Source organism: Chamaea fasciata, unplaced genomic scaffold (assembly GCF_029207755.1).
Source record: "Chamaea fasciata isolate MVZ Bird 193981 ecotype frontalis unplaced genomic scaffold, bChaFas1.0.hap1 SCAF_6, whole genome shotgun sequence".
NCBI classification, from domain to species: domain Eukaryota; kingdom Metazoa; phylum Chordata; class Aves; order Passeriformes; family Sylviidae; genus Chamaea; species Chamaea fasciata.
The window spans coordinates 14,899,205-14,925,226 of record NW_027094091.1 but is presented as its reverse complement, the minus strand read 5'-3'; the positions used below and the strand labels follow the sequence as shown (position 1 = coordinate 14,925,226).

The window sequence follows — 26,022 nt, the reverse complement described above, 5'->3', positions numbered from 1 at the left end:
TGGATGAGGGAGCTTCCAACTTCCCCAAGAATGTGAATTATGCAAAAATGGTAGGATTCAAGCTAATGAGCTGTGCGGGGTATGCGTACAACGTGTTTCTGTATAGCACTGACAGCAGAATTAAACATTTGCTAGTTTTGCAGCTCCCAGGGTTCACTGCTGGCATCCTAGCTTACTTCATAAAAAGACAGTTGTTTTCTACTGATATGAGAGACCACAAACTGTTTAATCTGAAGCAAAGGTAGACAGGACTGAAATGTCAGATTAGAATGAGACAAACGCTTGGTGGGAACATAGTAGCTGTAACACATATATATATATTTGAGTCCAAGCTTTGATATTTCTCCTTATCCTTGTAGTTTATTTGTTCTCATTATTAGACTTGAAAAACTTTGAGAACAAGAGATCTGAAACTGGTATAAATTAACTTTTGAATTGTTTTGGACTCTTCGGCAAATCTAAAAATTCTCAGTGCAGTTGTGCATAACAAAGTGTAAACAATACATTTGTCAAATATTAGGAGGTATTTAAGTGCGTGCAGTAGGGAGTTGAAATCCTTGAAATTGAGTGTGAGGTGGGTAACCAAGATTCTTTTGTCCGGCTGGCTGAAGGATGAGAAAACTCCCCAGAAAACGACAGAAGAGTGAATGGTAAGTCTTAAGTAGGCTTATGCCGTTGTTGTCCTAAGACTTTGCTGGAGCCACACCACTGTGTCTTGATAGAGAAAGGAGGAACTAATGGAAAGAAGCTAGAGATGAAATCTCTGCTAAAAGTGTTATTGAAATAGACATGGAGGAGGAAGGAAAAGAAAACAAGGTTTTTCTCTCTGTCAAATGGTATTTAGTCATGGGAACTTGATGGCACATTGACTCAAAGAACAAAGTTAGGATATCCAGAATGGCTGTCCAGGTGGCTACATCTTTAAGCAGGCAGCTTTCATGTTATCTGGGCTGCCACAGCACAGCAGCAAGGGACTTTTGGTCCCTCTTCTATTAATAAAGCTTTTGTTGTTCATGTTGTTCTGCTTTGCCATCGGTGTTCAAAGGAATGGTTTTGCCTTGGCATTTTGTTTAGCACTACCTAGTGAGTGACTACACGAAATGTTGTTCTGTTCCATTTTGTATGGCCAGTCTTAAACCCAAGGTTTCCAGCACCCCACAGTTATTGAAGCATACCTAAACAATCTGATAGCCCTTTCCAGGTCAGGCAGGCTGTATGTAGCATGTATATCTTTGGAAGAAGTGCCTAGTGGGGGTCTTACTAGCTAGAAAAGTACTGTGGGTTGCCACAGCAGGGGAAGGATTTTTCCTCGAGACTTGGATTTTTCCTTAGCTCTGTTTTTAGTTACTGCAGCAGCAAAAGCTAGGACAGGATTCTGCACTACAAGATTTCTGTTCTCCTGCCTTTGTTTTTACAGCATTTTTACAGTTCACTTGTTATAAACAGGAAAATATCTATTTAAAAAAAAATTATTAGGCACAAGTATCGTCTGACATGGTCTGTGGTCTGTTCCCTGCTGCTGAGAACTGTGAAAAGTTAGTTCTTCTGTGTTGCTCTGTTGGCTGAAAGTGACTCGTGGTATGAAAATGATAACACTTACAAATGTTTGGTGGGTTTTTAGACCTGTAATACCTTATTTTGCTCAAGCTTTATTTATTTTTCTTGCACACATATTGCTTCTCTGATTCAAAGTTGATCCTTCCATGCATCCCCACTGCATGTCATGTATGGACAAAAAGAAGAAAAATCCACAGAAAGCCCATTCCACGCATCTTTTTTACCAGGACGCTTAACACTACCAGGACATTTATAATCATTCAGATGCAGAGCTTGCTTTGGCACTTCTATCTTTTTTTACTTTGATATGGACTTACAGGCTCTAGCATGAAGATAGCTATAAAGCAGCTGGAGAATGGAAAATATCTGTTAAAAATCGAATACGACATGTTCATCCTAGATAGGAATGTGCTTCTCAGTTACACAACTATCATTCTGTATTAAACTGCGTTTACAAGACTTGTCTTGTTACCTTCTTGGGAGTTCACACTCCCAAGGTTATTCAACACTCCCTCAGGGTATAAATTACGGGCACTTGTGCACTGAAGTGTGATTTATTATTTTTATAAAAATGCCCAACCCTTACATCCCGTGTTTTGCTGTAAAGAGGCTTCTTCGTGCACCAAGACTTTAAATTGTGAGCAGCCATTTACTTACTGCTTTCACTTCTTTGGATCGTGTTATTCAAGAATCTCTGTTCACTCCTCTCACCATGAAGAGCTTTGCTCTCCTTTTCCTAGTTGTGATATGTGGCATGGGAGGATTGGGACACAAGCTGAAGCCAAAGAAAAGGAGCAATGGTGAAGAAATCAAATTTCGGACTAAAACCAAAGATGTTTGCACAATGACCAGGAGTGGCGATGATGAGGAAATGAAGCTTAGAATTGAATGCAAAAGCCAAGGCATGTCCTACTGGTGTGAATTTACTGGCAAGCCATCAGTCTGCCGTGCTTTCAGAAATAATCCAAAGATTTACTGGAATCAGATTGCCGCAGAACTCAGAAAGATCCCTCATGCTTGCGAATCCACGGAAGTGTTGAAGACCACTATGTGCCAGAAGGCTCCCCCAGAGGCTCTCATGAGGCAAATAGCTGCTGGTATGGAGCCAGAAGATCTAGCAAACCAGGAAAAATCAGTCCTGAAAGCTTCCATTCCTATGAGAGAAGTGGGGCAAAATTCTGACCCAACCCGACGTGGTCAGGGGTCTGAAAATGAAACAGAAGCAATGAAACTGGCACGGGAACATTGCTGGGAATCTCTGCATGGTGTCTGCTCCTACATCATTGGCTTCTTCAGGGGTTAAGGATTTGCTTCAGGTAAAACTAATTTGGAAGCACGGTAGAATATACGTATGAGTAATTCTGTTGTACTGTTATTTTGATTTGGGGGTCTCAGGGATGTGGACAGGGAGGGCCTAAGCTCTCTTGCTGAAATCTAACGCTACAAGGCCTGTTTTGTGGCTTTTGAGGGGCTGGGCAGCTTAAATTTTCATTGAGCCGTATTGGTTCAGGACTCACGTACAGCCTCCTGTGAGGTCTTCACTATGTGCTGAGATGTTTTCCCTTTCTGTTGTTAATCCTATGGTATTTCAGTTTAACTGTTTGAATTGGGCTAATTTTTGCCTTCTGTCACTCCTTCCCTCTTGTGCTGACTTCTGGATTTATGCCAGGGAAGTAAGATAAATAACAAGTGCATCACTTGCAGCCAAATGCATCAGTTAGAACAAACTCCATTCAGAGACTGAGGGAATAAAGCTTATTCATCAAACCTGCTGGTTAATAACAAAATATTTTAATCTAAAAAGTCAGTTTATAAACACCTTGCAGAAATGAGTAAATGCAAGTGGACTGTCTTAGTTTGCAAGTATGTCACTGTAGAGGCAATAGGGGATCAAATGCAGGTGTTGGTTGGTAAGTCTCAGGTTTTCAGGCAGCATTTAAAAAGGCAAAGCCCTTTATTGCAGAAGTGATTGGTTTTATATCCACTTCTGTTCCAGCTCAGAGAGAAAGCCAGGAGCTGGTGAGTGGACCTGGCAAACTTGAAAGAAATGGAAATATATGCAGTGTGAACTGCCAAGCGTTTAGGCTGCTAATGATAATTTATACCTAATACAGCGAAGTGACTAATTATTTTCCTTTTTTTGTTTTTTTTTTTTGGTTTTTTTTGTTTTGTTTTTTTTTTTGTTTGTTTGTTTGTTTTTTTTTGTTTTGCAGAGCAATGATATTACAGCTGAAGAAGGGTCCTTGCTGCATTGTAATAATTTAGACGTAAGAATTTTGGTTAAAAATCTGTAATTTCAATAAATCTTTTAGCTGTTTCCTTTTTAAAGAAAATGAAACTTTTTAACACGTCTGAAATAATTTACAAAATTGGAGTGACTCTGCTTAAAGTGTTAGGTGAACTAACTGCCCCTAGGCTTATTACACACCAAAGTGCATTTATGTAACCAAGGATCTGCTTGACTTTGCATAGGTTTTTGTGTGTACTGACTTGCTTCAGTTTGTTAGAGTTGAAACCTGTAAATGGTGATACAGTTAGTGCAAAAATAAAAATAAGATTTTTGAAAAGGTACTTGGTGTGCTTTCTTGAAATTTTAACTGGTACTGTTTATATAAAGTCACAGTATTTGACTTTTTTTTTCTTAAGAGATAGTTGGTAGAACGTGTAAGAAGTTACAGGTCTGAATCATTGCTTTCCCACTGTGAACAAGTTTGCATGAATATTAAGGTTTTCAGTTTTATGAAGTTTATATTACAATAATGAGTTTCAGCCAGCAGGAAAAAAAATTGTAGGAGAGTAATGTAGTAATACATTTCTGAACATAGCAGATGAAAAGTATTCACCAGTGATGCATCTGCAGAGTTCAGTATTACCAGGACCTGTTAATGGTACTATTAATGTTTGGTTTCAGTAGATATTCTGCAAAGTAACTTACTTGGCAACTTGAGCACTTGCCTAAATCTCCTCAAAACACAAAACAAGACCTGTTGTCATAGTGCAATACAATCATTTTCAGATTATTATTTAACAATGATCTGTTTTATTCCCAAGTGTTTCACAGCAGGGATGTAACTGGAAATACTTCATACTGTAGAATGTAATAGTGCTCTGTGTTTGCCTTGCAAAGTTTCTGCAAGGTGTTGCTCACTGAAGTACTTCTCCAGCTTTACTGACAGATTTTTAATTCTCACTACACAATTCCAGATCATAGTTGTCCAGTCATTAAACTTTATGCCTTGTACCAAAAAACTTTAAATAATTTTCTTTCTTCTAACATCTTGATATATATGGAAAAGAATAGTAAGTCGTGAACACAGGATCAGAGCAGAAGGTTGTATGTACAAGGCAGAAATATAATTTGAATGCAGATACATGTGTAAACTGTATTTTTCTCTGCCATTGATACAGTGTGGTTAATTTTCACTTGTGATCTCAATTACCATTGCTAGGCTCTTGTGCTGTGAGTAAAAAATGTAGTAGTACACCTACTCACCTAATTCTGTCATAGAAATTAATATAATTGCCTGATTTGCAAACATGCATAATGCATCAAAGTGATATTGGGGAACTGTTTGCAATGTTAAGGGGAGGTTGAGGGTTTTCTTGAGGTGTGCTTTTAAATATTTTAAAACCCCTGTTACATACAATGCAAAATTCATTCTGCAGAGTGAGTATTTTACAATAGTATCCACAAGAGTAATAACCTCAAAAACAAGACAGCGACTTGTGTTGGGAGAAGTCTGGGACGCTCAGTCACCCACCATACTGTTAGCAGGAGAAAAGAGGCAGTTTCATCAGTTCACCAAAAGAACATTTTCCCCTTCATATCCTCTTCTCTTTGTGTACACAGTGAGCTCAGGAGGCAGCAGAGTTGTCTGTCACTTTGTAGAACTCTTGACATAATCTAAAATTTGCGGCAATCAGTAATTCTGCTCAGCAGAGGACAAATGTCACACACACCAGCACGCTGTTTCCCAGGGAGCTTGTGTCTCATTTCAGTAGGGCAGGACTCTGCAATGGGCTCCCTGTGCTGCCTTGAATGGTCACCTGAAGTTTCACTGTTGAAAGCAGAAATGCAAGTCTTGCACTTTAACAAAATGCTTTTTTGAGTGACATACTCAGGACCATAGTTGAGTATCACATTTTAGAAAGAGATGAAGGTGATGCATGCCATGGATAGAATTTCTTTAGGCAATGCTCTGCACCCTCAGCAAGTCAGAGTCAGTTAAATATAAAGATCTTCATTTCAAAATGTTTAAAAATTGGATGTTAATTGAAATATTCGACTTCAAGGTAACAACACTGTGACTATTGGCTACATTACCATTTACTTGTATTTAGTGCCAGAAATGTGACATTTCAGTTTCCTTTCAAGTATGAAAGTGCTATTCATTAATGAAAGGATGAATTGAGAAGTGTTTGTGGTGAGTTTAGTGCAATTTTGGGGTACCTCATGAATGAATGAAACCTGCTGTTTCATTCCTTTTAGGTGAACTAGTTAGCCCTCTATATGTAAGTAGCTCAGGAAATCTGTCCAAGTGGAGGTGGAATTTGTCTTTATTTTCCTGACAGAGGAACAGCAGGCAAAAAGGTTTGTCTGAATTCCTGCAGACAGGGAGACCATTGATACCCAGGCCTGCTACTTCTGCTGATAATTCAGTGCAATGTGAGGTATCCACCTGCTTCAGAATTCTCATGTTTAGGTTTCCACAGAAGCATCACAAGTACTTGCCACTTTGATAGCAGAAGCCTCAAAAAACAAAACAACCCCCCCGCCCCCCCAAAAAAAAACCAAAACAAAAACCAAAAAACACACACAAAAAAACCCGAACCAAACAAAAAAACCACCCCAAAAAACCCCAACAACCAAAAAACCCAAAAACAAACAAAATCAAGCATTTGGAGAACCTGTGTATGCAAGGATGTGTCTTTCACATACATAATTAAGATCAAAAAAACCTGGAGTGAGTCAAATGGAAAGCTATCACGATGGTCACGACTGGAGCACCTTCCTGTGAGAAAAGGGAATGGGTTTTGTTCAGCCTAAAGACTTGGGGAGGGAACCTAATAGCTGACCCTCAATCTGTATGAGAAAGCTATAGAGAATACAGAGCCAGGCTGTTCACTGATGTGTGTGATGGGAGAAGAAGAGATCCTGGTCAAAAACTGATGGACGTGAGGTTCTGACTAAGTGAAAGGGAAAACATTAAGGAAGATAAACACAGGAATGGATTCCTCAGAGCTGCTCTGGAATCTCCGTCTGTGGAGCTTTTCAAGAACCAACTGGACAAAGTTTAAAGCAACATGTTCTGAATTGACAACAGCTACGCAGTAGTGCACTCTAGTGTTTTCTGAGAGAATTGTTTAGGTGAGTTCTCTGGTCATTCTTGCATTATATGCAGCATTACATTTTGCATTCTTGATTTTTTTCAGTAGATGTCATAGTTAATATGGCATGGATTTTAGGGAGAGATATCTCTCACAAAAGGGCAAAGGAAAAGCTAAAATTTCCCCAAAGTTTCCCATTGCTGCTCCTACTTCTCTAGAGGCTTTATGGTTGTCACTTTCGGTTTTTCTGTTTCTCTTGCTGTTGCTTTTCCCAGTCTCTGCTTTCTTCTTGGAAGAGGAGTCAGGCACAGCACAGGAGATTATTTTTTGAGTTCTCTGCTTTTCCCCTTACCAATAAGAATTGTTCTAATCAGACTTCACAGATAGTGACAAAAAGTATGTGGTACATACATAGAAGTGGTATATACAGGAACAGGAGTAAGAACTCAGCGTGGAAGAGGTGCAGTCAGTAGATGACACGACACTGGGTTATCTCATGGACATGATGTTCACTTTCCCATCTTGAATACAAATTAAACTGTTAGAATGATAGGCAGGAGGCTAGGTCTGGATTCCCAGAGTAGCTGTGCTACTGCATGTACAGAGCAAGAATAAAATGAAGCAGATGTCTGATTTGGAGCGGAAGTTCATGTTCCCCTCCCCGCCGCCCTCCTCAGCAGGTTATAAAACAGTTTGTGTAAGCCACTGCTCCCACAGGCATCCCTCCCACGGTGGCTTCTGCTGCCTTGGGCTCACAAGGATTGTAGTCAGGAAGGGAAGCATAGGTGTCCTTTTAGATTCTGCTAGCTGCAGATGTAAAAAACCCCGCATTGTTCTGTCACTACTTCTGTGGCCCATAAAAATTAATGTGCTGGTGGTGACATTGATTGCCCCTTTATTTGTCTTACTGGTGTACCATGAGGGCACTCCAACAAATGCAGCTGTAATAAAGTGAAGAATGTGCCTAGGGTCTAGGTTAGAAGCTTCACGACGAAGGAAATGGTGAGCAAAATTCGGGCTCTGACCTCTCCATTTCCTCTGCCAAACAGCCCAGCAGGAGGGCAGGAGTGCTGCCCCCGTCCTCCCCTCTCACCCCACTCCAAGGCATGTGCCGACAACATGGGTGCTCTCACTGAGGTACTGAGATGACCCCCCTGGTTCTTAAACTCCAGAAACTTACCATGGGAATCCACAAATGTGTGTTTGCAGCTGGGGAGGGTTATGAGATGCCCTCGGAATCATTTCGGCGTGGGAAGGTGACAGGAGTAAGGACCATGGAGTAGGGTTTCCACATCCGTGTGCAGAACACATCACCTGAGGCTGTCATGGCTGTTTGGTGCCTCAGATGGCACAAAAGCTGAAGCCCAAGTGTTTGAGCAGCACCTGTCCCAGCATGGGAGGAATTCACACACCGCCATGAGCGAGCTGCCGGCCCGGGAGCGGCTGTGGGGCGCTGGGGGCTGCTCCTGGAGCGCTGTGGGGCCCTGCTGCACTGCTGGGGCTGGGCCGTGCCTCTGCGGGGCTGAACGGTGCTGAGGCTGGGCCTTTGCTGCCAGGTGTTGGATTCCGGCTTTTCTGCCGGGACTGCCTGGGAGCAGCTGTGCTCAGGGGATGGGGGGCTGCAGGACCCTGCCGGAGGGTGGAGGCCACGGCAGGAGAGACATCAATGTCTTTCAAGTCACGTTGGTAAACTTGGGCCATGGGCAGGTGGGTTCGCCCCGAAGGTGGGTGCCAGAGCAGGTGGAGGTGTGTTTTTTCAGAACAAGATGTCTGTCTTTTACAATAGACCAGACCAGGAGATGTAAGAGCCGTTAAATGACAGAACATCACCTGCAGTCGTACGCTTCTCCTGCCTTCTTGGGCCTGAAATCTTTTACATGGCTGGAATCAGTTCAGTAGCCTTTGGTTTTGCTTCACACTGATTACATGGCATCTGGACATCTCGGCTCAGGGTAAGTCAGCAGGTGAAAGAAATCAAAAACACCATTTCCCTTCACCTTAGGGAACTATAAAACTTTTATAGAACTCTACATATTTCATTTCAGCAGTGTTCTTTGGCAGGAACATACTTCATTTGAAGTACAATAGAAACAATCATAATGATTTGATGGAACAAGGGATATTTTTTTCTTCCTTACTATTAATTATTTTTTTTTTTTTTTTGGTGGAGGATTGTGTCATAAGTGTTTAAAGATTACTTTTAATCTTTACCACCGGAAAAAAAAAAAATCTTCTTCTGTGTATCTCATGGCCCTTTTTAAACATCTACATTTTAGTTTAACTCAAATAGCCAAAAATAGTATATGGCTACCTTGCAGCTACAGTATAATTTACATGAGCAAAGAAAAGTCAACTGTCTTGGACTAGAAAGCAGTGTAGAAAACTGACCAACTTTAGCATCTGTGAGAAAAAGGCACATTGTAAGTATCTGAGAGACAGAAAGAAATTCATCTGAAAAGGACATCCTCAGGTTTTCCATGTCTGTGTTTCTTCCATGTGCCATATATAAAATTTATTTAAAAAATAATTCTTGCCATATAAAGACACATATAATATTTTAATTTCTAGTGTGCTTTCTACAAAGCTTCATGTCAAGCATCACTTGTCAGCCCATAGACCCGGAAAAGAAAACTGAATGCTACAGAATACTGTTCTCAGCTACAAATTTCTCAGTGGTAGATGTTGTTTATAAAGGTAATACATTTTATTTCAACATTCCCTTCTATTTGTACATTTCAGGATATTTAAAGATAAAAAGAAATATAAATGTGTCTTCTTGCATCTATGTGACATAAATGTGCATCTTTAAAAGATTAGGAAAGAGAGATGTGTAAGAGCGCCTCTGACAGCAGATGCGTCAACAGAAAATAGGATGTTAAAGAGTTCTACAGGTATATTAAAGCAGAAGCAAAAATTTAGCACACAGTTTTGTAATTCTGCTAGATGAGTACACACATGGGAGAAAAGCCTGTCCCTCACATGCTGCAGCTTTGGGCCTCAAACGTGCAGTGAGGGCTCCCAGGCAGAGCCAGCCTGGCCCACAGCTTGCCTGTCCGTCATCAGGGGCTGATGTTTCACAGGGATGCAACACTGCCCTGCAAACCATCCCTTTCTCAGGTCTTGCTGTTTGTGGTAGTTTCTGCCTGCATACCTTTTCTTCCAAACATAAATCTGTCATGTTACAAAGTGCAGATTAATATATATAGCGTGCCATTAATATATATGTTGTGCCCAGTGAATTCAGTCCTGCCTATGTGTGCCAGCCTAGGGTTTAATATAAATCTCCCATCTGAATGCAGCAGTGTTTCTCTGATTTAGTTATGTTTATAATTAATTAAAACCATTACTCTTCACTTCTTTCTGTTCATCACCTTAAATACAATGATTTGGAGAAGGGAGAAAAAGCTGATAAGAAGAGGAACGAAAATAATGTTTAAAACTTAGTCTTGTGTTTTTTATATTTTAAAAAAGCTTTGTGCAAATTCTAAGCAGCTAGTGTGGAGTGGCTGGATCAACAGAGAACATATTTGTGGGTTAACAGGAAATGGACTTTGATGATGCCAAGGTTTCACTGATTGTTCCAAAACTAAAATTTACAAGTGTCTATATGGCAAGAAGACAGCAATGAATAAAGTGGCTTTTGCCCTCTGTAATTATTCTATTTTATGTAATGCTTAAATAAATTATTATTTGAAATTATTTTGTGAGATCACTTCATGGATTTTGTTGACCTTCAAAAATCTTTTTGTCCTTTCGGAAGCTGTCCAAAGGTTGCAATTTTAATTCTTGATCCTATCTGGTGCACCCTATCTTAGCCCCTACCACAGCAGTAGGTCAGCCATTGAGCCCTTTTCTGGTGTAAACCATAGTTATACAGAACACTTCAGTCAGCAGCTTGTCCTAGTTCAGAGCAGTTTTAGGCTTTCAGTGGTGCTGAAATGAGGTAGGTCTAAGGGTACTTTGCTGAGCTGAACAATACTGTAAAATACCCTTGTCAAAAGGAATTGGGTAGCTCCATTTATCTTCAGATCTGAGGTCAAATCCTGACCTAGCACCACAGTGTTCACCACTAAACCGTATCCCCAGGTGCCACATCTACATGGCTTTTGAACGCTTCCAGGGAGGGTGATTCCACCACTTCCCTGGGCAGTCTGTACCAATACCTGACCAACATTTCAGTAAATAAATGTTTATTAGTACCCAGTCTAAACCTCTGACAGAACTTGTGGCTATGACCTCCTGTTCTGTCACTTGTTACCTGGAAGCAGAGGCCACCCTACACCTGGCTACCACCTCTTTTCAGGTAGTTCTAAAGAGCGGTAAGGTCTCCCCCAGCCTCCTTTCCTCCAGACTAAACACCCACAACTTCCTCAGCTGCTCCCCATGGAACTGCTCCAGACCCTTCCCCAGCTCCACTGCCCTTCTCTGGGCACGCTCCAGCACCTCAGTGTCTTCTTTGCAGTGAGGGGCCAAAAACTGAACACAGGATTTGAGGTGTGGTCTCACCAGTGCCCAGTACAGGGGGACAGTCCCTGCCCTGTTCCTGATGCCACACTATTGCTGGTACAGGCCAGGTGCCATTGGCCTTCTTGGCCACCTGGGCACAGCTGGCTCATGTTCAGCTGCTGTCACCAGCACCCCCAGGTCCTTTTCCACTGGGCAACTTTCCAGCCACTCTCCCCAGCCTGTGACACTGCCTGGGGTGGTTGTGACACAAGTGCAGGACCTGGCACTTGGCCTAGTTGAACCTCATAAAATTTGGCTCGGCCCCCTGATCCATCCTGTCCAGAACCCTCTGCAGAACCTGAAGTTATTTGGACTGCGTCATCCAGAATACACATATAATACTCACTATCTGGCAGTGAAAGATTGTGTAAAATCGTCTGGGACTCCACTTCTGAAGGCTGTGGACAGGCAAAGTGGGAAGTGGCTATGGAAAGGCTGTTCTTTAATAGATACAGCTGTCAGCCCCATTTCCAACCAGCAGGTTTGTTGACAAGGACTTAGGTACTTTTTACCCACATACAGGAGAAAAATCTCTGAATTCCCTGATGACATGAAGTAGGACATAGTTGTGAGATTCCTCTACAGGCACAGAAGAAAAAATAAAATTAAAAATGAGTAAAAGGTTACTTTGGTGCAGTTCATGTGATATCAGAGGGAAAAGTGGTAATTTAAACTAGAACTGGAATTGTAATGCTGCACTTTCAGCAGTGACATTCGGATGCATTGCTTTTCACCCATTTTCAGAAAAGCTCTGGCTGAACAGGACTGAAATAGTCTAAAAAATGCCCTAAATATTTAGAATATTGCTAGTTCTCTGCAAAATCATTAAAATGTATTAATACCTAATGTTTAAGATTATTAATTTCTGGTCTGTTGATGGTCTCCACATGGAGGAGCTGTAGAGTTAAAAAAGATCCAAGAAAAAACACTTCAGAGACATCGTATCTTCTCCATTTCCTTCGTCCTTTCTCTGTGCCTTCAGAGGGTCGTGCCAGATGTGGAAACGGTGAGAGCTGCCAGCCCACACAGCAGCTGTGAAGTGCAGACCTCTATGGTCATTCTTCTGACTGGCTGAGTTTTCAGCAGGAGTTTTCAGAGCCCCTTCCAGATGTGAGCTCTGGTGCCTTACAGCTTATACTGTTTCAAGGATAACCCAAGGATCATGGAGGATAAACTTTATGGCTAATCCTGTCAGTGGTCAGGTCACACTTTGGGGCTGACATGCTTTGTGGAGCCCAAGCTTGTGTTAGCCCAAGACCATTTTTTCTATGTAGCTGAAATAGCTTCTTCAAAAGAAGAATAATCTAACTCAGTCAAATAGTTGACACAACTGTAACAGCACCTTCCTATTGTCTTTGCTGGGACAACTGCTGTGGTTTGGGAGCCAAGGCAGTGTCAATGTAGCTTGGACGTCAGTATTTTTAGTGACAGAAAAGTTCTGGGAGTGAACCATGTGTTGGTTCCTTTTCATCTGGAATGCACTGAAATAAAAATTCCTGTTATTTGCAGGATTTAGGTGTGATGGGTGACCCCAGGCACCACAGAAACCTTCCACAGCCACTCACTCACTCTCTCCAGTGGGATGGAGGAGAGAATTGGGAGAGAAATAGAGAGGGAAGAATGTGGGTAGAGATAAATACATTATAATAAGTGAAGGGGAAAGGGGAGAAACAGCAAGTAATGCAAAGACATTTACTTTACACCTCCCCCAAGCAGGCTGGTGTTCACTACATCTCCAAGCTGGGGTTACTCTAGAAGGACAAACACCAGTTTTAGTGCAATGTCATACAGCATGGAATATCCCTGTGGTCAGCTGTGGTCAGCTGTCCTGGCCGTGCTCCTTCCCTGCCTCTGGCACACCCCCAGCCCCCTTGCTGGAGAGGGGCACAGTCAGAAACAGAGAAGGCCTTTGTGCTGTTCAGTGACAGCTAAAACATGAGTATGTGTTATTAGCACTCTTCTAGTCACAAATTTAAACACAGCACCATATGAGCTGCTATAAAAAGCTAAATCCATCCCAGCCAGACCCAGAACAGTCTCCTACACCATAAAGTCCCTGGTTTTCCAGTCCTCTTTCCTGTTTTCCTTTTCCTAGAACAATTTCTTGGCTCCTGTTTCCATTTTCCCACTGTACTTAAAAAGTGTGCCTGAAAAGAATGTCTATTCCATAGCAAGTGTTAGAAACGTCTTGCTGGGCTTGGAACCAGTTCTGAACTTCACAGAATTATAAGGCAGAGATAAATGCATGAGAGTATTTGCAGTATAGTTTCTTACTCAAGGTGGGACCATCCATTCTTCTCTTTCCATGCAGGATATGCACCAGTCTTTTCAACAAATATACAAATAAAACCACTAATATTAATGACCACTAATATTAATAACAGAAAGAAATTACTCAATGCATATTACATGATATGATATGATATGATATGATATGATATGATATGATATGCTGTTTATATATGCACATGTATATTTATTGGTACAGCTTAAATATTTACTGACTTAAGCTTTATGGAAAGGGTCATGAGAGTAGATGAAGACCAGAGTTATCACTGATAGAGTTACCAGACTTTTGAAAGTCCATGTATTCTGACCAGGACTTCATTAGATCAAAACTAGAAAGGAAATCCTAATGTCTTTGATTTCTGAAAGTAAAAAGTTCAGATCACATGTGGTTTACAGAAGCCCAGACACAACCTCCAAAGAAGTTGTCAGCAGCTAGGGAAGAATGTCTCTGTAATATACCACATCTTGGCCTGTACATACTGTCTCTTCAACTCTTCTTATAATGATCCTGTGTCACTTTGCAACACCACAGTGTGGAAGAATTTCACCACTGATCTAGTTAGTACTTGAAATGTTCCATACTATAACTCTTCACTGATTTTGGTTCCTTCCACCTAGGCAGGATCAATTAGTATTTCTGCTGCATTAGAAATTGGTAGAAATTCGTATTTCTACAAAGTAATTCAGTACTGACCAGTGCATACACCAGAAAAAACCCCTAAAACAAGTACCTAAGTAATTTAAAATTCCCACTAGGAAAAATAAATCTTACCTTTATGAGAAGGTAGATTATAACTAGAAGAGGACTGAATCTCATTTCTTACCTTCATCCTCCTGAAGTAACTCTACAAGTATTGTCCTAATGCAAAAATGCTTTTCTGCCCCTCAGCTGGAAGCATATGGGTACTTTTTTGCTGCAGTGCATTAAAGAGAACTCAGGCACTCATGAAAGCTGAAAGAGGTTGGAGCCTCAGGCTCAGTGCTTATGGCAAGCAGGACAATCCTTCGTGTTCTAGTGACACTGTCTGATGATTTCATGTAATGTGTCAATTTCTGCCTTCTCATAGTTATTCACAACTTGCAATTACCCTGAGCGGACTAAAGGCAGTCAGTAATTTGCAACAGCATCTTTTTTTTTATTTTACTCACTTTATCTCTCTATAAGACACCCAACCTTTGTCTGACCGTATTTCTGAAGCTTTTCTGGGCAGTCAGAGAGGCTCTTGCCTTGCTCTAAGCTATGAAAGTCTTATCAGACTAAGACAGCAGTTGGTCAATAGTTTTTTTTCCCCTGGTTGCCAAACCAACTTGAGCGTGTCCTAAATATCCTGAATCTATGCTAATAAATCTAGCACCCAGACTGCTCAAATAAAACCACAGGACTTTGCAATGACTGTTCTTGGAGAATCTTTAGCTCTGCTTAAGGGAGAGAAGTGATTAAGTTGTACTAGAGCCAAAAGTAAATGAAAATATACAAATTCAGGTTTTGACAATAAGTTCTTCCTGATATAGGAAAGATCACTATGAAACACATTTCAGTCTAGTATCCCTTTGTTTCATGTTATTTTTATTCTGAGATTTTTTTAAAATATATAAAATGTATCCTGTGTATTCTGTGAAAGACAAATCCTACAGAAGAAGAAAAAACAGTTGTGGTTTTTTATCTATCAAATACAATCTCTTATTTGGTGATCCTGTAGCATTATCAGAAGCAATCAAAATCTTAAGGTCTGCTCAGATTTGGATATATTTACTGCCAACCTTTGTGTCTTGTATACTAATAATCATTTTTATCATGGCATCAGCATTTAATATCCTACATAAAAGAGGGCAATCATATTTATTTAATGGCAAATATTTATACTTCTTTGAATTGTTTCAAAATCAAGCAAAACTTTCTTTAAGGTTGGTCTGACATACTTTCACAATAAAATTAAGGTAGAGGAGACATCTCAAATTTCCTTTGTTTGAATTCAGAAGATCTCCTCCTGCCAAGGTGAAACAATCTGTAAACTCCATTTAGCATCAAAATTTTGGGTCTTCTGTATATTATGTGGGCTTTTTTTTTTCCTGTATTATCTCATTAAACAGGAGGAATTTCCTCAATATTTCAGAAACATTCCTCCATCATGGGCTTGGATCTGCTTAAGTTAGTCAAAAGCACTTGTATTTTTGTGAAAACACTGCTGTCCTTGCCTACAGATATAAAGTAATGCTCTGCAGGCCTGAAAGCAAACTCTGCTTTTTGCAGCAGCCCGTGACAGGATGTTCAGTGAGCAGGTCAGTAACAGATTAACAACTGCTGACTGCCACACATGAGCTGCGAGCCAGGAGGGCTGAACCTCTGCTGAACAGAACTGTGGCGGTGATAAACGTCAGGATGTTTTAATCAGAATGTTGCCCGCACAATGCATCACGTAAATAAAGAAGCACTACAAGTTAAAACTACTGACTTCATAGATGGAGAAAGTAAACAGTAATACTAGACTTAAAAATGATGGATCAAATGATGGATAAAATAATTAAGCTGTTAGTTTCACTTAGAGATAACCACTGTAAGAAGCAGGAGTGTTCACTCAATTGACTAATGTTTCAGGAATGTAGCTCTTAAACGCAAATGTGAACCTCTGCATGAACTGGAGTTTGCTATAAAATAACCTTACTATTTAATCTTGTAAAGTGATTTTTTTATTAGCTTAAAATATGAAGCAGTAACTTGACTTCTGTTGCTCTGTGATTAGCTTACAGTTATTGCTGGTTTGAATTAACTAGTGTTTGTTTCATTTGGGTTTCATGATATTAGTTTTCATTTGGATGCTATTCTGCCAAATTCAATTGCCAGTTTTGGCCAGTCGGGAAAAAATTGGACAGTGTTACAGACCCAGTGGAGAGAATCTCATGCCTTTTTTTCCATATTTATTTAACTAATATGAATTTAACCCCAGGTCAGAAATAACTGAAAATTGTCCACTGATGAGTTTGCTTCTGCTTCTTTCAAATAATTGTGCCTCCATATAGAATAATTAATTAGCAAATCTCAGTGCGCTGAAACCATCACCACATTTTAAATTAAACAGCCACTTCCAGAGAAAGGCCAATAGGCCATGGAATATTCTCCTGAATATCTCCTGGGCACAGGTAGCGAGATGCAGAAGAGCTGGTGATGGCATCACTGCCTGTGTGACAAGTATTTTGTTGCTGTTTAAAAGGGCTGCAGCACTCAGGGCTGTTAGGTTGCTGTCCTTTGTAAATCCTCAATTCACACAATCAAGAAGGAAATCAAGTTATGAGTTCCCTGCCTGAAGCTTGTTTACCTAGGGATGGGAATGCCATGCCAGAGAACAGCCCACAGCCACTGTAAAAAGTTTATTGCACTGGGAGGTAGAGGTGTGACTGCCACATCTGTTAGTTAACACACTTAGTCTTTCAGCAGGTATTCCTAGGGAAATGATGGACACCTACAGCCTGTGCCTGGTTGTATTTTGTTAGTGAACAGCACAAGAACAGGCTACTTTCTCTTAATTACAAGAAGAATTCCGTATTGATGATGTGTGTACCTATACACCAAAAATTTTTTGAATGCTGCAGGACAGTACTGATGGACCCTAATTTAAAATGTAAGTAGCTCTTCCCATCACTGATGCAGGATCTGTTTTAATTTGCTCTACCTGAGCATTTGCACAGAGAAAAACATCCTGTTGTCCACACATAGGACTGACAAATAGATGATATTCTGTGGAGACCTATTTTTAGGTGGTCAAAGGAGTTCAATCAACTATTTACTATTTATACATTAAATTAAAGTTTTACTGTTTTTATATAAAATGTTTTTATTCTGTGAGGAAAAAGCTATGAACAAACAAGAGCCTCTTGACGTCACAGAGACGAGACCACAAGAAACTGCAGTTTGCAAATAATGCATCACTGCAACTAGTAGTATAAATGGTAATAATTTCCTATACAAAAAATACATATATGTGGATAATATTTAAGCAGCATTAAGAACTAACTGAGAAAATACCACACCAATGAATCATAGCTAGGAATAGGGATAAAACCTCTTCCCTTTGCTTGAACAGCAGAATTCCATTATTGATTTAATTATAACAGTTCTGATAAAAAAATAAAGACGCTAATTACCTGTCTGAAGTTTCAGTCAAAAGGCACAAGAGTATCTCTGGACTGAGATTTTCTGTACAGAATTTACACTGAGATTTGGGTACTCATGTTTGCAATTCTCAATGACTACCTTTATTTGCTAGTCTTGCCAATTTTTTCCTATGCCTTTTTATTTTCATAACTAAACAGCTCTCCATAAGTTTTACCTTGCCAAATTAGCTATTCAGGTCTGACATTTGTTCCATGGATCAAATTGTCTTTTGATGAATTGTCTGCACTATTTGTTCTGTGGCAAAACTGCGTGTGGTTTACAAGCAAACAGCAGTTCAGCTTGGCAAAGGGCACAGCTAAGGTGGATTTTTAAATGTGCATGACAGAAAGGAAAACATGCTTTTTTGGAAATCATATCATAAACAGGTCTTTGCTGCAGCTTTTTGTTTGCAATTAGGTGCTAATTAAGCATCCAAGAAATTGAGCTCATACTTTAATTTTGTGTACTTTCTTTTCAAGATGAAAATAGAAGTGACTGTTCTGATCACCTGATAGGACAGCTCCCAGAAGGATTTCTGAGGTACAGGATGAATATGTACTTTATACCCAGGTAGGAAGAAGACATCCACAGAATATCAGTTCACATCTAATGATAACAAAACAAACCAAAAAGATATTCTGAGGGTACAGCAATAAAACTGTCTGATGTCCAGACCAACCTCCATAGACTGAGGCTGTTTTTTATGCACCGAAATATGTAAATCTCGGTTTACTGAGATTTGGAAATCATCTAAGCAGGTCAGGCAAGAGCTCCAGCTGGCTCAAGACAGATTATCTCAAGGATGATAGGGCCCCTGTCAACAAACACTTGAGTGCAGAATTCTCTACAGAAGCTTCTGCACGACAAAGACAGGAAGAGCTGACATGCCACAACCTCAGGGAGGGAGTGCCAAAGCAGCAGAAAGCAGATCTTCACTTTTGCAGCCTTTTCTTTGCCTGTCCTCGCCCATTTTTATGAAGTAGTAGGACTAGGCTGATATGTCCTGTCGACAATGGGGCAGCTGAACTGAGATTGACATTGAAACTTACTTTGCTTGTCAAAGCCATCAAAAGAGGGAATTTTGGAAGTGATGAATGGTGAAGTGCCTAAATATTTTCAGTCCCTTTTGGCTGGTTTCACCAGTAAATGGCATTTTGTAAACACTGATAAAAAAAATCATTGTAACATCATCTATAGGATATTCACTAGGAGACGCTAGATATTCTTCACCCTCTCCAGGCGAAGAATATTTGGCATTTCCTAGTGAATATCTCTGAGATAGTTTGTGACAGAGCTGGAATAGGAATACATATCTCCTTCCTGCAAATCATGTGCTTGGTCACATTTCCCCATGGTTCTTTACATACTTGTAACCTTCATTACTTACCTATCTGGTGACACAGTTCAGCTGCAGTAGGAATGTGTGTCTTGGTGGTTTGGAGAGGTTTTTGACTTTGGCAGTTCCCTGCCAAAAGAGCAGCTTGCTCAAAGCTCTTATAGCTGAACCTACACCCTCATCTGTCAAAATATTTCAATTTATAGTATGTTTACCCAAGCAATTGGGCATGTTAAAACTCTACCTAAATTAGTACCAGAACATGAGGTCATCATGGCCCTTTGGCTTTATGCTGTCCCCAGAGTAATCGGCCCTGATGAGAGGCTCATTAACTACAGCATCCAGCCACACTAATGCAGCTGCACAGTTTTGAGGATCCCAGCTAAATACTGAATACTTCAGATGGTACTGTGCCTACTATGTGGTATTAGTTTGGGGTTTCTGAGCATGACAGTGCCTCCCCTACTTACTCTTACATTGACCCGCTTCTCTGAGTCCCTTGTACCACACATTATTATATATTTTCTGATCTCTGAGTTATCGCTGCCCCTAATGCATCATCCCTTGCCAGTGTTAACTACGAATCTTTCACAATTAGTGGACTCTTGCAAATAGTTTCATACATACTCATGCCAACCAAAAGTGCACAAGGCATATTTGATGGCTGAACTCGACCAAAAAACAGACATATCTTAGGAGATAGTCCTGATATACAGACCAAACTGTTTGAATTTCAAGTAAAAGCATCCCATTCTCTACATTTCTGTCCTGCATGTGCTGCAGAATTGCACTTTTTCTTCCTAATTTTTTGTTGGTGATTTTTTAAAAAAAAGTTAACAATCTCCTCATTTCCAAAACAGTCTAGACAATGCCTTGCCTGTAGCTCTGTCCCTTTGTATCATTCCATTCATGTTGGATGGGAGAGAGCCAAAGAGGAATACGTGTCTATATCTTACACCAATTTCTGCTTTTCTCTCTTCTTGCATCCTTCTTTTATTCTGATTTTCCCCAAGCATATACAACAAGTGCCTTACATTTCTTCAGTAAAACCACCTGAAGCAACCAAACTACAAAGAGGGATGCCTATGCCCAGCTCTGAATCTGTTTTTAGATTTATCTAATGCTTTTTCTTTCAATCTGGTCCTGTAATGAGCACTCATGATGTAACCCACATCTTTACACACACAAAAGTTGGCAGAGAGGAGGAAACGTGTCATTGTTGTACAGCTGAACCTTACACCTGTCACTAATTCTGCAGGAGCTTGAATTTGTTTCTGAGTTTCATGCTTATGAACACTGTCCTAAATGCAGTCATATAATCAGAGAATCCTAGAATGGTTTGAATTGGAAGACACCTTTAAATACCATCTAGCTCCAAGCCCCTGCCATGGACAGGGAATCTTCCACTAGACCAGTTTGCTCAGAGCCCCATCCAGCTTGACCTTAAACATTTCTAGGGATGGGAAGTCCACAGCCTCTCAGGGTAACCTATCCAGTGTCTTGCCACCCTCACCATAAAAAAATTTCTTCCTCATTGTAACTTTCCATCTTATCCTAACCTCTTTCAGTTTAAAGCCATCATTACATGCCTTGTACAAAGTCCCTCTCTGGCTCTCTTGTAGGCCCCCTCTAGGTACTGAAAGGCTGCTGGAAAATCTCACTGGAGCTTTCTCTACTCCAGGCTGACTCACCCGCCTCAGTCTGTATTCACAGGAGAGGTGCCCTCTGATAAGCTTAGTGGCCCCCCTCTGGACTGGTATTCCTTACTACTCAAAGAGTTACTTATTTTGGCTGTTTGAAGCTCTTCAATACTATTTTTTTTTTTTTGTGACACAGGGTAACAAAAAGTTCAAAAGGTAACTTTGAAATGCTTTGTGGAATTGTTTTCATTATCAACATCAAATTCTGCTAAACACAATGATAGTGCAACATGCTGAGGGCATTGCAGGATACATCCCTCAATAGCCGGTAAAAAGCATTTTAGAGAAGCTCATGATCTGAAAAAGTTTCTATCATTGTTCAAGAGGGAAGGACTCGGCTAAAGGAACACCTAAATTACACAAGCTCACCTTGTCACCCCCACAGCTGAGTGCTTTTTTTGTACTAAAAATGAGAACTGGCACTTTTCCAGGGAGGTGTGTCAGAGGTAAGAGAACATGGCACTGAAGTATCCTATTGTGTTGTAACAGTCTTTCTGGAGAGCCGAAGGTGTGTCCCTGCCTTTATAAACACCGCGCCGCTCTTCCCACCAGCTCCGGCGCCTTTGAAAGAGGGGAATTTCATCAGGAATTGTGCTTGGGTGTCTCCGAGCCCTCTGCAAGGTATGTGCTTTAGTTATCTTACTTGTGCACTCTTCCACTTGCAGCAGAAGGTTACTGTCAAATCGTTATCCACTTAAACGTTATTGTTTGCTGTGTTTGCAACAGAACTGTGAATACCATATGAGGTTCCCTAAAGAGAGTTTATGAAGTGAAAATTTGTGTATAGTATAAAGCTTGAAGCAAGTCGACTAAGAACTAGGTAGAACCTGCTCACATAAGCTGCTACCTGTGTATTCTAGATTCTAAACTCATGTAACTAAGGATATTTGCAGATGCCTGAATGTTGAAATAGATTCTTTATTAGTGTGGCTGCACATGAATTTCTGCTTTCTAACACAAACTTGGCTACAGAGATAACTATGATGGAAACATCTAAAATGTACATTTAGGGATTTAATCATCAAAATGCCAGGTTTAAATCCCTCTCTGATTCTGAAAGCTGCTTTAGAAAGGCAAACACCTACAGAAATAAGCATGCTCTGTGCTGAGCAGATGCAGGGATCAGCTTGATAGTAATTTTCTAGCTAGCTACATTTCAAGACTGAAGTTGCACATTTATCTCTGGAATTTGGAGGCTTTAAACACAGCCCAGTACACTGCAGGTTATCTTCAACAGCAAAAAGGTAGTTCTGTTTGTTTAGCAGTCAAGATGGAAAAGAACGCATCAGTAGTTACTTTTTGCTGTCTGGAAAGACAACCATAACTTTTTCTCAGAGTAAATCTGGAATACTGGCATAACCAGTGAATTACAAGGACTTTCAGGATGCCTACAAAATGGTTTTATTCAACTTGAACCAAACAGTTTCCTTTCTGTCTGGCATATTTTTGAAGAATAGCCAGAGGTTGGAGTCAAAAATGCTTATGAGTCATTTTAGAAAACGGGAGATTGTGGGATGAACTGCCTTATTGTTATAATTTAAGATATCTATCTGAGATTGACAAATCCCAGGTTCAAATTCCTTCTCTGACTGCAGAAGAGATTTTAATTAAAGCACCTCAGTCACTGGGCAGTTGCATGTCCTGGCAGTGATTCTTCTGTTCCCCATTGAATAGATAACAAAGTAATTCGAAGTTGCTCCACAGTCTCTTACAAGGATAATTCATAATGGTATTTAAACCAAGTATTATTTAGACAAAGGACAGATCATTTTTCTGATAATATCACTTTAATAGGTACCAAAGAGCAGTGCGGTGCCATGTCTGAAAAACTTCAACTGTCAAATATAATAGGGCATTAAGTGAAAATGTTTTTATCCTTTTGTTTGTTTGTTTGCTTGCTTTGAAGGCAGATAATAAGCAGAACAGAGACCATGAGGATCAAAAGCTTTGGACTGCTTTGTGTGTTGATGCTGGTCACCCAGATGCTACTAGCCAACTGTGAAAGACAGAAGGAAAGAAAAAAGGGAAGGCAAGGCATAGAACATGGTGGAAAAAGACAAAAGGCATCTAACCAAGGAAAAGAAAAAGTGCAGAAGTCAAAAGGAGGAAGATCATCTCCTAAAGGCAAGTTTGAAACCAAAGAAAATGCTGAGTGCACCTGGTCAGTGACGGACACAAATGCTGTTACTGTGCATGTACAGTGCAAGAATGGTGACAGTGAGTTCTGGTGTGAATTCTCTGGAGACCCTTCTAGCTGTGCACAGTATGCAGCAAACCAGAAATCCTACTGGAAACAAGTCTCCCGATCCCTAAAGAAGCAGAAGCAGATTTGCCAAGACCCCAAAAGTGTACTAAAATCTAAATTATGTAGGAAAGGCCCACAAAGTGCTCACCTCAGGTTGACTCACTCAAGCCTACTAACAGCAGTGGCTCCTGCCAAAGAAAACACAATGCATCACACAAAAGAAGTTGTTCAGACTCCACCAGATGCCTCTGTGACTGAAAAAAGGCTAGAACACAGTCCTCAAGATTGTGTTGAAGATGTAGATTACATTGACCAGAAAAAGGTGGCTGAGGAATACTGTCCAGAAGGCTTGCTTTCTTTCTGCAACTTTTTTATCACAATGGTCCAAGACAAACGATGCTGAGGAGGTGTTTCTAAAGCTCTGAATCATGAAAGTCCGGTCTCTTTTAAGTTACTACAAACCATTCCAGATTTTATTCTCATGTTATATAGTGTATATAAGCAAGAAGGAATATATTTTTCTGATTTTGTACATACACAACAGACTACTCTAACATAGCTGAAGATGTTATAGATGTTATGTGCCCGCAGATTGCTACCCAATGGATGTGTTACCAGTGGATGTTACGTACTCTGTGCAGAAGTGTATCAGTAATCTCCTTGGCCCTCTCTGAGCTGTGCTAGCCAAAGTGATGAATTCAGTGCCATGCACTTCTTGGTTGTGTACAATGCTTTTGACCTAAAAATTATTCAGAAAAATAAACTTCAAAATACATTAAAAATATTCCCCCTCTCTCTCTGTGTATTTTGCTAGATTTCTCTGTAAGTTATAAACCTTTGTCAAAGAATCATCTTTCACAATATCAAGGTGAAGTGTTGCTTATAAAGTAGTTTTAAAAATCCTTCTGCAGCTTTGCTCACTTCAGCTTTTGATAGCGTGCTACATTATTGTTAGATTTTCATCATTGTAGTAATGAAGGACAACAAGGTTTTCTGAATTGTCAATAAGTGTGCAAGTCTTCAGTTTTTAATCTCACCAAAAAACATCAGAACACTCTGAAAACATCAATTCCCTCTTTTCTCCTACAGTCTGAAGCACATTGTACAAACGTTTTTGGTAGATAAACAGAGACACAGGGATAGAATGAGTTAAACAAGTTTGTACATAGGCCCAGGACTAGATCCCTTATTCAACAAATAAAGAGCCCATATTCCACACTGCCTGCATGGGTTTTTTTGAAATGCCATATTCTTTTATCTTTCTGTATGAAGGACACTAATATTTTTCTGTTTGTTAAACTTCAGCTGTGTTAAAAAACCCGAACGAACAAACAAAAACCCACAACATAAAAATCCCCCACAAAACCCCAAGAACAAAGACTTTTAGAAAAATGTAAAGCTAAATAATGACAGCTGATCTTTGCTAATTTTTGAAAATTCAGCTGGAAGAACTTTAAAATACAACTTACACTTTTCTTGTAGATCTGAGCACAGAAGAATGGTCTTCTGCTGGTGGTCCACTTGAGGAAACTTGAAATTTCATGAAAAATAATTTCCCAGATAATTTCTAGCAAATTAAATTAGCATTTCCATCTCTTGAGAAAACATAGCCTGTTTCCTTCTGTTAATACGTTACTACTAGAATATTTTTAAGATGAGTAGTTATGAGTTGAATGTGGAATGCTGCGATTAGTTAGTCAAACTGTGTTTGACAAGGATTCAGATGTATTTTACCAAGTAAAAATGGCAAAAATGAAGCAGATTCTTCTTACTGAAGTTTTATCCTCTGCATACCCTGTGGAAACACTGGCTGTTAGCAGGCCATGCAGGATAAATTTGACTGGACTGGTGCCCACAACAAAGAAAAATTCCAGTAAAAAGGGGCATCAACACTAACACCTGTGAGGCTGGAAGACACAGCCATTTCTGTACCAAGTAGGGTGGGAAAACAGTTACCAGCTCTTTATTATTACATAAATACTGAGAAGGCAGGTAAGTTGCAGCTGCTAGACACTTTGTGTGTTGGCCTACACCCCTTCACATTAGGAGATGATTGAGATAAGTAAGTAAAAAATGCAGAGGAAGTAAGAGCTTTATTCAGACCAAGCAGTCAAACACTGCAGTAATTCATTATTAATGTCCACGCTGGTATACAAACACCTTTCTATTAGTTCCAGATTATAACCAGAGCACGGGGCAGGCCTGGCTTAAGAGGCTTACTTGCTCCAGATGTTTTGGAAAATGTCCAATCCTACCTACCTTTATCTGCTGTTACTCTCAGGAGCACTATGGTGAGGACTTTGTTGCCCGAAGCATGATCACTCTGCTCTGAATTGCCAGAAGGCACTTCCGTCCCTGTGGCTGCCAGCCAGCCAGGCACACCGAGCCACTGACATATCCCAGAGCAAATTCCAGCCCAGGATTCCAGACCTGTGAGTTACATCTCCATGTGCAGGACTGTCAGCACCTGGACCCACGTGCTGGAGTTGCACGTTCCTCTCCTGGGATGCATTATATTTCTTCTGCCTCATCTTCTTGGTTCCATTCAGGGCTGACTTTTATCTTCACATGTGGCTCTTTGTAGAAGGAAAACATGCTCATTCTCAGCAGCTCATGGGTGCATTTCACCTTCAATGCAAGCAGTTGTGCAAGGATAGTGTGGAGCACCAGAAGAAAAAGAGGATCTCTGTGCAGCCTTTTTCCTCAGAAGGTGGGCTAATGTGAGAGTGAAGATCTCAAAACTTTTTACTTCCATGAGTGTGTGGTTTTAAATGTTCCTCAGAAGGGTGCATTTCAGAATAGCAGGGTTTGAGGCAAGTGTATCTGGAGTCTAACTTCATTACAGCCTGTTCTATAATTGTACTGACCACAACTCTGTGGCTAAGAGGGTCTAAGGTCTCATTGCACTTAG

At 40.3% G+C, this 26,022-nt stretch overlaps 2 protein-coding genes across 2 annotated transcripts; both read left to right on the top strand.

Annotated features, from left to right (window-relative positions):
• The first annotated feature begins 2,269 nt into the window (after positions 1 to 2,269).
• FGFBP2 (fibroblast growth factor binding protein 2) lies at positions 2,270 to 2,860 on the top strand. The gene has a single exon (XM_066184942.1). The coding sequence runs from the start codon at positions 2,270 to 2,272 to the stop codon at positions 2,858 to 2,860; it is 591 nt and encodes a 196-aa protein (XP_066041039.1).
• An 18,546-nt stretch (positions 2,861 to 21,406) lies between these two features.
• Positions 21,407 to 23,906, top strand: FGFBP1 (fibroblast growth factor binding protein 1). The gene is made up of 2 exons (XM_066184940.1): positions 21,407 to 21,487; positions 22,773 to 23,906. Exon 2 carries the CDS (start codon positions 22,798 to 22,800, stop codon positions 23,512 to 23,514), a length of 717 nt encoding a protein of 238 aa, XP_066041037.1. The 5' UTR covers positions 21,407 to 21,487; positions 22,773 to 22,797; the 3' UTR covers positions 23,515 to 23,906.
• The last annotated feature ends 2,116 nt before the right edge of the window (positions 23,907 to 26,022 follow it).